The 12727-nt window shown below is 44.5% G+C and overlaps 1 protein-coding gene across 3 annotated transcripts in view; it reads left to right on the forward strand.

Annotated features, from left to right (window-relative positions):
• SUPT6H (SPT6 homolog, histone chaperone and transcription elongation factor) overlaps positions 1 to 12727 on the forward strand; it is a 32373-nt gene that overhangs the window by 3680 nt on the left and 15966 nt on the right. For 2 of the 3 annotated variants that reach the window (XR_013997385.1, XM_081116099.1), the window contains exons 2-17: positions 4695 to 4833; positions 5849 to 6001; positions 6100 to 6176; positions 6532 to 6724; positions 6957 to 7041; positions 7644 to 7917; positions 8306 to 8407; positions 8655 to 8771; positions 9105 to 9194; positions 9390 to 9532; positions 10318 to 10466; positions 10615 to 10713; positions 11201 to 11330; positions 11415 to 11565; positions 11733 to 11887; positions 12291 to 12486. Coding sequence is in view for 2 of the 3 variants with exons in the window: in XM_081116099.1 (XP_080972225.1) it covers positions 4725 to 4833; positions 5849 to 6001; positions 6100 to 6176; positions 6532 to 6724; positions 6957 to 7041; positions 7644 to 7917; positions 8306 to 8407; positions 8655 to 8771; positions 9105 to 9194; positions 9390 to 9532; positions 10318 to 10466; positions 10615 to 10713; positions 11201 to 11330; positions 11415 to 11565; positions 11733 to 11887; positions 12291 to 12486 (2223 nt within the window). In the remaining variant the exon portion in view is untranslated. Of the gene's footprint in view, positions 1 to 4690; positions 4834 to 5848; positions 6002 to 6099; positions 6177 to 6531; positions 6725 to 6956; positions 7042 to 7643; positions 7918 to 8305; positions 8408 to 8654; positions 8772 to 9104; positions 9195 to 9389; positions 9533 to 10317; positions 10467 to 10614; positions 10714 to 11200; positions 11331 to 11414; positions 11566 to 11732; positions 11888 to 12290; positions 12487 to 12727 lie in introns of those variants that run through there. The other variant, XM_081116100.1, reaches the window with a different exon arrangement.

Raw genomic sequence — 12727 nt, forward strand, 5'->3', positions numbered from 1 at the left:
ATAACAGAGTTCTGAATCCCAAACTTGAAAGAACTTTGTATTACATGACTGAATACTTTTATTTATTAAACTTTTACATTTTTGGGTTCCAAATTGGGTAGTCATTCATGAAAATCTTTGAAATAGTCCTAGGCCCTCATTCATAAAATACAGAATGTCTTACCCTGGCCAGTGTGACTCAGTGGGTTGAAGCATCGTCCCATACACAGAAAGGTTGTGGGTTCCATTCACGGTCAGGGCATATACCTAGGTTGCAGAGTCAATCCCCAGTCAGGGTACTTATGGGAGACAACTGATCTCTCTTTCTCTCACATACCGGTATTTCTCTCTCTCTCTCTCCCCCCCCTTCTTCCTCTCCCCCCTCCTCTCTCTAAAATCAATAAACATATCCTTGGGTGAGGATTAAAAAAATACGGAATATCTTGTGGCTTAAACTCCACACCAAACTCCTGGGGCTATTCCCCAGGCCACTAGGCCCTTTCAGACCTAAGCCTTTGCTCATGTTGCCCTTTTCCAGACTATCTTCTTAACTCCTCTCAATTCAGGCATCACCTTTTCTGAGGCATTTCCTGACCTCCCTCTTCATATTACTCTCATAGTCTTGGTATATAACTGCCATATAACATTATGTTTTGTCATAACTTTATAAGTGTTTTGAGATAGGTTGTGAACTCCAGGGTAAAAAGTGTACTTTACTCATTTTTATATACGTAAATCCCAGGACAGAGCTTGGCCCTAAAAAAAAAGTAAATGTTAATTGAAGCTGCCAGTGGAGGGAATTAACAGACACATCTTTTTGCTCTGGTCTACTTTTAATTGTCTCCTACATCATCTTGTTCAAAGGGAGGGACTGCTGAGGGCCTCCCCTGTGGCAATCTGATCCCAACTCCATTCCTGTTCCAGAGAATGTTATGGTAACTGCCAGCCTATCCCTTTGAGCAACTGTGCTTCTGCCTGCAAAAACCTCCCTTCACCACCCCACTCCCCTTATGGACCTGTTTCAGTAGCAAATTTAACTTACAGTCTGAATATGGGGGAAATTCAAGAGCATAAGTACTAAATACAAAATCCAAACTATATCAGGCTCATCTCAGGTATCATATAGTAATAATAGGCATATACTAATAAGTAGTGTTTGTTCTGGAATAGTTGCCAACCTCAGCCTGCAGTGCTGCAGCAGCACCTTCTGCACATCTAGCTCCTGCAATTTGCAGCAAGTCAGGATTGTGTCTGGCACACCTCTTTTAACTGGAAGTCTTGGCAGTGAACTAGATTGGAGGCCTTCCCCAGCTATAGCACAGCATGTACTTTATTGCTAACGTAGGGAATGTGGAAAGCTGCATGCAGCACAGAGTATCAGCTACCCCCCTGATAGAAGAAAGCTGTTTTCATCAGGTAGGTTTTCTGTTTCACTCTGTTGAGTAGGCTGTAGGGCATCTGGTCTGCAGGAGCTAGCTTTTAATGTGAAGATGTTGAGGCCTTACAAGATTGAATTTGTGGGTCCGATAGCCTAATTAAAGCAAACTATGTGTGGAGGCTGCTGTACCCAAATCTATTTTTAATGGCTCAGTTCAGGGCTGAGGGGAAGCAATCTCAAAATTAAAATTAAAGCACCAGGTTTAATTGGCAGAAATTTTAGATATTCACTTTTGGCAGTAGTCTAGCTGTATGACCTTAAGGATACAGATTTTGGCGGGGTAAGAGCATAAATCTAACCCCAAGGCTTCCTATACCTTGCAGGTCCTATACAAAGGTCTAGTATAGTGGCTCTCAAACTTTTTGATCTCGGAACCCCTTTTTATGCTTCAAAATAATTTAAGACTCCAAAGAAATTTTGTTTATGAGTTATATCTATTGATGTTTATGAGATTTATATAGATGTTTACTGGATTAGAAATGAAAATGCGAAATACTCATGTAAGGCCATTGCAAAAAAAGTAGTCATTTTGCAATATACAAGTATATCAAATCAACACTTATACACCTTAAACTTATATACTGTTATTTGTCAATTATATCACATTAAAGAAAATAATAAGCCCACTACCTTTAAACATAAATCTTTTAATAATCTTCAGAACAAAAAAGTATAGTGAGAAGAGTGGCATTGTTTTACTTTCTGTTTGCTTGTTTGTTTTTAATATTTTTAATGTCTGCCTTAATAGAATAGCTGAATTTCTCATATTTGCTTCTACATTCAGTCTGTTGTGATACGACATGTCATTTAACCTCTGGAAAACACCGCTGTACACTCTTGAGAGAAGGGAGGGGGTGGTCCCCAGACTACATTGGAAACTACTAGTACAGTAGAAACAACTGACTTTGGAGTCAGACAGATCTTAACTCAGATTTCAGCTCTTAGAGTTTTTAATTGTGTTGCCTTTGAACAAGTGACTTCATCTCTCTGAGCCTATTTCCTCTGTTGAATGGAGAGAGAAGTGTGCTGTAACTCATAGGACAGTGTAGGGGTTAATAGGTATCTGTTAAGTGTATAGAACTTGGTGGGTGTGTGATAAACATTATTCCTTGGGGAACTTTTTTTTAAATTGCTTAAAGTACCCCAGAAAGACCTTTATTAGTTTTGGTTGGTTTTTGTGTGACTGTTATGGGTTGGTTTGTTTTCCAATTCTCTTCCTATGCCTGCTCTCTTCAAATGTCATAATACATAATTATTTTATGGTCCTTATTTGTTTTCATCTCTCTCTCATACTAGAAGTCAACTTCTTGAGAACAAACAATCCTGTTTCTCTTCAAATCCCCAGCTCCTAGCAGACTGTATGTTCATGGTAGGCATTCAATAAAGTTTGAAAAAAATGGCATCTGAAGCCTCAACCTAAAATTGAACATAAGACTATATGATTGCCCCTCCCTTTCTACCAGAACTCCATACCTTTAGTTTTGTTTCCTATAGCTTAGTTAATCTTAAGTTAATTGGTTATGGTATCAGTTGATATCAGTAGGGTAATTTTCTGGAGAATTAGAGCCACAGAACTTAAAGCTCCTCCGAGAGCTTAGATCACTTCACGCAACTCTTACCCACCCTCCTGTTCTCTCCCTTCCCACTGCCATTTTACTGGGAAGATGGCAACAATATGAAAAAAGAAGTACAATTTAACAGATATTTAGCAGTGCATGTTTTGTGCCGAGCACAAAGAAAGATACAGCTTATCTGGCACAGAATCACAAAGTATCTTGTGGTGCCTCTCAAACTGTCATTTATGTTTTCATGATTTTTAATAGCCCTTTAATAGGAGATGGTCTCTAACTTCCATAAGCTTATAGTGTAAGTGGGGAAAGTAGATATTTATACAATGGACTATAATTCAGAACAGGGTGAGGAGTGATGCTGAGTTTATCAGCAGCCAGCTTCAGGATTCCAGAAAGGAATCTTGATGTTATGATTTGTGTGATATATGCTGTTTTTGAAAGTCCTACTCAAGCCCAGCTGGGCGTGGCTCAGTGGTTGAGCATCGACCTAGGATCCAGGAGATCGGGGTTCAATTCCCAGTCAGGGCATGGGCTGCAGCCGATCAATGACTCTCTCATCATTGAGGTTTCTATCTCTCTCTCCCTCTCCCTTCCTCTCTCTCTAAAAAATCAATAAAAATATATTTAAAAAAAAAAGAAAAAAAGAAAAGTCCTACACAAGGCCCAGGAAGCTCCATATTCTGGTCCTGGCATTCTCCACTTCCATTTCCAGGCTTCAGATGAGTCTGAAATCAGGGACATAGACAGCAGAGTTGGGATTGGTTGGTACAAAATGACAGGATGCTAAGGAAAATTGGGCCTGGGATTCAGACTCAAACTTAGTTAACATTTATTGAAACAGTAAACTAGGTTCTTTCCCCTATCTCATGTAATATCCTCAACTACCCTGCAAAGAAGGTAGGGCTATTGCCATTTTCCAGGTGTAGAAATTGATATTCAGACACATTCAAACATTTGCTTAGGTTTATATACCTGGTACATGATGGGACCAGGATTTGATCTCTACCCTTAAGCTTAGCAATCTTTGCATTTAACTCTGTTTCCTTTATTTGGTAAGCTCTGTAAGTCTTTTTCAAAGTGTTGTGGGTTTTGTTGTTGTTTTCCTGGGGGAAGGGGTGGTAAGTGATAAAAATAGAGTTATGATTCTCATGTTTCTAAAGAGGCCCCCTCTCCACCCAAATGCTCCCAACCAGTACTCAACAAGTGGGCTCAAGTTCATGAAATGTTTAATTTGTTGAAAAGTATTTTTCTTTTGCCTCTGCCAATAGCCAGATATAGTGTATATGAAAGTGCCTGTCATTAAGTTGGCACTTACTGTTTTATAAACTTCTTGATGAGCGAGTCACATAATCTCAATACTACCATATCCCTACCTTTATAATTATTTCTACACGAATTTCTTTCCTCATCTGCCCATTCCTGCCCCCAAATGGTAAGTGAGATAAAGCTTTTGGGGAACCAAGATGGTATGTATAGAGAGAAGTCCAGTATAATCACCTTTTTAAAGGTACACATGAGAGGAGCAACCATGGAAGGAACGGAAAATAGAAGAAATGGAGCCATCTGAGTCTTACTCTTTCCCCCCCAGGTGGAATTGATTGAGTGGGCAGAGCAGTGGCATGTGGCTGAAAGTCCGTTTGTGGGAAGGTTTAAGGGCCCTCTGTAAAGTAACCTGTCATTTTTTAATCACCATCTCCCTTCTCTAGTCTTCAGGCAGGCTGTGAAAAGCTGCAGCGATGTCTGATTTTGTGGAAAGTGAGGCCGAGGAGTCAGAGGAAGAGTACAACGATGAAGGCGAGGTGGTACCCCGAGTCACCAAGAAATTTGTGGAAGAGGAGGATGACGGTGAGGATTCCCCAGCCTCAAGCTTCTACCCACTATTGCTAAGCTTTGGATAGTTGGATTCTTGCTGATGAGAGGCTCAGGCTAAGCACAGAAGTTATCACACATGAGGTACCAGCTTGAGAATTTTCAGTCATTCATAGAAAATATTTACTGAGTATCTACTGTATGCCAGGCATTGTTCCTAGAACTAAAAATACAAAATAAAGACCCAGGTATCATGGAGTTTACATTAAGGGGAGAGGACAAATAGTAAATAAATACATATGTAATGTTTCCCTCTTTTAGACACCTACTAGTATTGGTATTTATGCACCCAGTTTCCTATTTCTCTCTCCAAACCCAATCATTAGGGTCATCAGAATAGAACCATCAGCCCGGCTGGGCGTGGCTCAGCAGTTGAGCATCGGCCTAGGATCCAGGAGATCACGGTTCGATTCCTGGTCAGGGCACATGCCTGGGTTGCGGGCTTGATCCCCAGTCGGGGGCGTGCAGGAGGCAGCCCATCAATGACTCTCTCGTCATTGGTGTTTCTATCTCTCCCTTCCTCTCTCTGAAATCAATAAAGATATATTTTTAAAAAACACACTGAAATCTAGAGTTTAAAAAAAAAAAAGAATAGAACCATGAGATGGCTTTTATAGAAGGAAAGGGAAATGTAAGTTTCATCAAGAGAATCATGGATGAAAGAAGGAATATAGCTGCCGAGTTTATAAACTGAGAGGAAAGCAAAGATTATTTGGTGGCGGTAAAACCTCTAGTAAAGAGTCAAAGTAATTAGGAGGAAGATCATCTTGCCTGAAGACAGATGGTGAATACAAAAGAGAGAATTCTTTCCAGATGCTTCGGTTCTAAGTCAGTGGTCATGTTTTTACATGTTTAGATGAGGCAGAAGAGTTCGTTTGGCACCCAGGTTATTAGGTTCAAAGCAGATGGAGAAACACAGTTAAGCAGGTGGTCCTGCCCCACCTCCAGAGTGTTTTCCAAACTCTGTGCCTCAAACATGCATATTTTCCAGATGAGGAGGAAGAGGAGGAGAACCCAGATGACCAGGATGAACAAGGCAACCTGAAAGGCTTTATCAATGACGATGAAGACGAAGGGGAGGAGGATGAGGGTAGCGACTCCGGTGATTCGGAAGATGACGTCGGTCACAAGAAGAGAAAACGCAGTGAGTAGTAGTCTCCTCGGGTGAAGTGAGGCCAGGGTGGAAGCTGCAGTGGAGAAGGGGCCTCCCTGTCACCATGGGTAACATTTTGTTTCCTCCAGCATCTTTTGATGACCGCCTGGAGGATGATGATTTTGACCTCATTGAGGAGAATTTGGGTGTCAAAGTCAAAAGAGGAGTAAGTGTCGTTCTTTGTCTCTATCCCTGGGGGAGAAGGAAGAAGCCCTTGAAATTCGATGACTCCTGGGGAAGGGGGCACATCCAGAACAGTTTGGGGAACATCAGGGAAGAGAAAGTTGCTTACTATCACTGTGCTGTGGAGCCTAGATTAATATGTGAGATTTGGGTACCTGTTAGAAAACGGCTTGTCAGCATTTCAAGGGTAGGCTTTCAGGCTGAAAGTACCACTTAATGTGTTCTCTCCCATCTCCCTTGGTCAGCATAACTGGTGGGAAAATGTGAGTGAGACTGGAGAGCAGGCATCCTTATGCAATCCCCTCAGACCTTGATGAAGCAGGTTTTCCCACCCCTAGCAAAAATACCGACGTGTCAAAAAAATGTCAGATGATGAGGATGACGACGAGGAGGAGTATGGCAAGGAGGAACATGAAAAAGAGGCCATTGCAGAGGAAATCTTCCAGGATGGCGAAGGGGAAGATGGTCAGGAGGCTGTGGAGGCCCCCATGGCCCCTGCAGAGGAAGAAGAGGAAGATGATGAAGAGTCAGGTATGTGGCGTCAGGCAAGGAGGCCAATGTTCGGGTGAGTGTTGGGATTTCCTAGCCCGTAGGAATAGGGTGGGAAACCGGTTATCAGCTACAGGCCCCCAGCATTTGACCCAAAAAAGTTCTTTTTTAGGAGCCTCCTCTTCTCACTTGCCACTCATATAATAGGAACTAAAGCTACCTAGCCCTGGCTCATCTTCTGCCTCTGAGCACTAACCCCTCCTTTCCTACCCAGACATTGACGACTTCATTGTGGATGATGATGGACAGCCTCTGAAGAAACCTAAGTGGCGGAAAAAGCTTCCTGGATACACAGATGCGTGAGTGGGGTCTGATACGAGGTGGGGATGGTGGCATCTGCGTGACCCTAGTCATGAAGGTCAGAGACCTCTGCCAAAAATGGGACATTCCCAGTTCTCAGCCATTTTGCTTTCCTGCCTCAAATATCCTTTGCTAGGCAGGATATTTCAGCCTGCTTCCAGAAGGCCTGAGAGCTCCCTCTGCAACACTAGAAATACTATGGGATCGGGGTGGGCAAGGCTCCAATCTCTCTCTTCAACCTGTAGCTCCATGTTTATTCATTTATATATTGGCCTTCTAAATATAACTTTGTTGAAAGAAAAGTTTTGCTCTAAGGGAATAATGCCTTAGAAGACACATCCACTGAGCTGGATATGAACCCATTTGCCCTGTTGCTATTTGATCTGTGAGTAGCATTTGTCAAAGATGGGCTTTTTATCCTTCATAAATAATATCCCTAGAAATATCCCCCAGCTAAGCCTTTATTCCACAGTGAGTATGCTTTTTTATTTGCTCTCTTAACCTTCTTAGTTCCCTTGGGGCAAGTAAAGGTTCAATGCAGGGGCTGCATTTCTCTCCTCGTACCAGAACCTAGGCCAACACCTCTTGCTCTCACCCACAGGGCCCTGCAAGAAGCCCAGGAGATTTTTGGTGTGGACTTTGACTATGACGAATTTGAAAAATACAATGAGTATGATGAAGAACTGGAAGAAGAGTATGAGTATGAGGACGATGAGGCTGAGGGTGAGATCCGAGTGCGTCCCAAGAAGACCACCAAGAAACGTGTGAGCCGGAGGAGCATCTTTGAGATGTATGAGCCCAGCGAGCTGGAAAGCAGTCACCTCACAGATCAGGACAATGAAATCCGAGCCACCGACCTGCCTGAGAGGTTCCAGGTAAGAAACCACCAGCCTCTGTCCTAATGATCCGTCATCACCTGCTCTGAGCCTCTTTGCTGCAAAGGTTGTAGCAGAGAAACACTAACAACAATCTGATAGTGGATTGTATCTAGGAAATTAGCTTTGAATCCCATCTGACTAAGAGGTACGGGGAGTCCAGCTCTTAGAGGAGGGAAGATAGACTCTTGTGCTGCTTATGGCTCTTGAAATGCCACTTTCTCTTTAGTAAGATACGAAGTACCTACTTCTTGCCAGGATGACACTCTTCTGGGTATTGGAAATGTGTGCCTGCGGGGTACATGTTTTTGTCCGGAGTGGTGTATGTTTTTCCTACATGGGATAGGAAATAAAAGTTAGCCTCACTCTGTTGTCTTATCCCTTGCAGCTCCGCTCTATCCCAGTCAAAGGGGCTGAAGATGATGAACTAGAAGAAGAAGCTGACTGGATCTATAGGAATGCTTTTGCCACACCAACTATTTCTCTGCAGGTACCTCCCCAAAAGATCCTTATGTTTGACATGAACCATAAGTTGAGAAGCTCTTCCTCCCCTGCCCCAAACGTCTGTGTGCCTAGTGCAGAATTGTGTGTGTGTGCGCTCATATGCTCACAAGTGTCTGAGAGAAAATTTTCTAGGTTTCATCTGACAGGGTTATCCTGTAACACGAAGCAGTTTCATGTGGTGAGACAAGGCAAGTAACAATGTTGTTGTTGTTTCTTTTTTCTTCCTACTGTAGGAAAGCTGTGATTACTTGGACAGAGGGCAGCCAACTAGCAGCTTTAGTCGAAAAGGGCCCAGCACAATTCAGAAGATTAAAGAGGCCCTGGGCTTCATGCGAAATCAGCATTTTGAGGTAGCATCTCAAGCTTTAGTGGCCCATTCCAGTGGTTAGAAATTCAGTTAGGGGACAAGGGGAAAGATAACCCCCCTTTTCCTGTCCTCAGCAGTGGTCCCTAGACTCAAGAAGTGTGAGGACTAAAGGAGACCCCAGTGATTAAGAGAACAATGCTACCCCCTGTGCAGTATTTTTTTCCCTTGGGGTGGGAGAGCCTGCACCCTGGATGGGCCTGTGGGGGAGGCCAAACTCCCAAATGGATACATTTTCTGGAGCTGTCAATCCCTTTGGCAAATGGAATCCATACAGACGTTTCCCCTCTGGTTGACTGTAGTCTCCTTGCCACCCTAGGTGCCTTTTATTGCCTTCTATCGGAAAGAGTACGTGGAGCCTGAGTTGCACATCAATGACCTGTGGAGGGTGTGGCAGTGGGATGAAAAGGTAATGTGGATCCATGCTCCTCAAGGGGTTGAGGGCTGGATTGGTTACCACCACTACCAGGGCTCAACCTCTCTCAGCAGCCTAAACCCTCACCAGGCCTGTCAAGTTTCCCCAGGGTCTCCTGGTAAGGAACAGAACAGCCTTGGGACTCCAAGGCTGAACACCAGCCCTTACTGCTGCTCTATCCTGTCCTAGTGGACCCAGTTGAGGATCCGCAAAGAGAACCTAACGCGGTTGTTTGAGAAGATGCAGGCTTATCAGTACGAGCAAATCTCTGCTGACCCTGACAAACCTCTAGCTGATGGAATCCGGGCTCTGGACACCACCGACATGGAGAGGTAGCATTTGCAGGGTTTATTGCATGACAGGGAGCCCTTGGATTAGAGGCAGGCCCCCCCAGAAGAGCATAACCTTGCAAAATTATCAGCACGTGTATATTAAGTTACATGGGAAACCAAATTATATCCAGAAAGTAGTTTGGTGGGCCAGGAATCGGGGGTGTGAAAGGGGACCAGCTGACTGTAGTGGCCAGCACTGTGAATCGGGAGGAGGGACAAAGACTATCTCAAGGACTCCGAACTTTGCTGTGGACGTGCTGCCTTGTCTTCCTCTCCCTTTTTGTTTTCACCTTTGACAGCCACCAACCACCATTTGTTTACATGTTCATCCTTTAAGGTACATCAGTTGTGCCCTGGCCCAGTAGCTCAGTTGGTTGGAGCATCGTCCCGTACACCAAAAGGTTACGGGTTCGATTCCCAGTCAGGGCACATACCAGCGTTGCAGGTTCAATTCCCAGTCGGGGCACGTACGGAAGGCAACCAATTGATCTCTCTTTCTCCCCCTTCCCCTCCCTCCCTCCCTTCCTCCCTCCCCCGTCCTATCTCCCTCCCTCTCTCTCCCCCTTCCTCTCTCTCTAAAGTTAATAAAAAAACATATCCTTAGGTGAGGGCTGGAAAAAAAAGGTACATTGGTTGTAATTAAGTCATGGTCTGGACCATTGTGTGTCTATAATAATTGAGAATACTAGTTGGGATCTTGCCTAATGGGTATTGCACCTCTTATAGCAGAACTGGGGTATACTCTTCTTTGGTGACTATCGAGGTCTTATGTCCCTTCCCTCCAGGCTCAAGGATGTACAGTCAATGGATGAGCTGAAAGATGTCTACAGTCATTTCCTGCTTTATTATGGTCGTGATATCCCCAAGATGCAGAATGCTGCCAAGGCTAACCGCAAGAAGCTGAAGCGTGTAAGGGAAGAGGGAGATGAAGAAGGTGAGTACTGAGAAAGAAATCCCAGCAAGCTTGATGGCCATGGCATCTCCAAGGATGCCCTTGGCTGAGTGTCATTTGGGGTTTCTCTGTGTGTCAGATCCTTGGGAGTGATTGGAAACTGGAGCACTAACTCCTTTTTCCCTCCCAGGTGAAGGTGAGGAGGCAGAAGATGAGGAGCAGAGGGGGCCAGAGCTCAAACAGGCTTCCCGTCGAGACATGTACACCATCTGCCAGAGCGCTGGCCTAGGTAAAAGCTAGCTGTTATGACCTGGGCATTCCAGCCTTGAGCAAGGGGAGTTCCCTGATAGTCACTGGTGGGTAGAAAGAGGACTTAAGAAACATGTGAGCGAATCACCAATCCTGTTCTGAACACTTGCTCCCATGTGCCACACTCACCCCACAGTAATGATCCAGCCTCTCCCCAATTTCCTGAAGGAATTTGAAACTCACATGGTTAAAGGGAGACAGTCCATCCTCTCTTTGTGAAGTTCTTTTATTAATGTATAGCTTCCACCTTAGTTCTGAGCCCAGGAGTTAACATAGAAAATTTCTATTTCTTCTGCCTCATCCCATCAGATCTTTAGTCAGGTTTTTTTTTCATTGCTCTTTATAAGACATTCTAGTCCTGCTCATTCATGACACCTTTAAAGTTTAGTGCAGAGAATTGCTGCTGTTTACTCTAAGAGTCAAGAGCTCAGCTGTTACCTTATGTCTCACTCCCCTGTTTACTTTAGATGGCCTGGCTAAAAAGTTTGGGCTTACTCCTGAGCAGTTTGGAGAAAACCTCCGGGACAGCTACCAGCGGCACGAGACAGAGCAGTTTCCTGCAGAGCCCTTGGAGCTGGCCAAGGATTATGTTTGCAGGTAGGCTTGCAACAGGTGGCTGGCAAGAGGAGAGGCCTGAGGCCAAAGACACCCACATCCTGAGCTCCTCCATTTTTTCTACAGCCAGTTCCCTACACCAGAAGCTGTGCTGGAAGGTGCCCGCTACATGGTAGCCCTGCAGATTGCCCGAGAGCCTCTTGTCCGGCAGGTGCTGAGGCAGACTTTTCAGGAGAGAGCCAAGCTAAATATAACTCCCACCAAGAAGGGTAGAAAGGTGAGCTCTGGGTAAAGGGCTTTAATCCATCATGTGGCCCAGCTCTCTGATTGAGCTGAATTTCTTGTAGCTCAGCTGTATGCCTGGGAGCAGAGAGGCAGTCTTTTCTCACAGGGTCCAGTCAGCCTATCTTTAGGCTGATGATTCTCTCTTGACGACGTCTACAGGATGTGGATGAGGCCCACTACGCTTACTCCTTCAAGTACCTAAAGAACAAGCCTGTTAAGGAACTGAGAGATGACCAGTTTCTCAAGATATGCCTGGCTGAAGATGAAGGGCTGCTCACCATTGACATCAGCATAGATATGAAGGGGGTGGAAGGGTAAGCAAAGCTCTGGGGTAGGGCTCTTGGGGAGGGCTTGGTGATGAGTCTATTGAAGGAAGAGGTCCCTCAGAAATATGAACCCAGCCGTGGCTGGGAAGGTCAGTTGGTTAGAGTGTCATCCCAACACGCCAAGGTTGCAGGTTTGATCCCTGGTCAGGGCACATACAAGAAGCAACTGATAAAGGCATAAATAAGCGAAACAACAAGTCATTGTTTCTCTCGCTCTATCCCTTTCTCTCTTCTAGAAAATCAATAAGTAAAAATTAAAGAAAAAGAAAAAAAATGTTAACCACAATTTCAGAATTGAGCAAGCCATTGTCCCTGGCTCGCTTGCAGTTTCGTGTACATTTGGGCATCACATTTTCTCCATCCCTAACAACACAGTGTTGTTTCTTCTTAGCTATGGCAATGATCAGACATACTTTGAAGAGATCAAACAGTTCTACTACCGAGATGAGTTCAGCCACCAAGTACAGGAGTGGAACCGACAGCGCACTATGGCCATCGAGCGAGCATTGCAGCAGTTCCTCTACGTGCAGATGGCCAAAGAACTCAAGAACAAGCTGATGGTTGAAGCCAAAGAATATGTCATAAAGGTGAGAAGAAAAACTCATGATCTTTAGTTCTGTGATTTCACCAAATGAGCTGAGAGTGAAGAAATCCCTTGCCCTGGCCGGTGTGGCACGGTTAGTGCTCTGTAAAGTTGTGAGTTCAATTCCTGGTCAGGGCACACGCCTGGGTTGCAGTTTCTGTCCCCGGGCACATGTGGGAGGTGGTCGAAGGATGTGTCTCTCTCATGTCGATGTTTGTCTCTCTCTCTTCCTCCCACCTCAAAAA

This window comes from Miniopterus schreibersii, assembly GCF_964146895.1.
Source record: "Miniopterus schreibersii genome assembly, chromosome: 16".
NCBI lineage: Eukaryota > Metazoa > Chordata > Mammalia > Chiroptera > Miniopteridae > Miniopterus > Miniopterus schreibersii.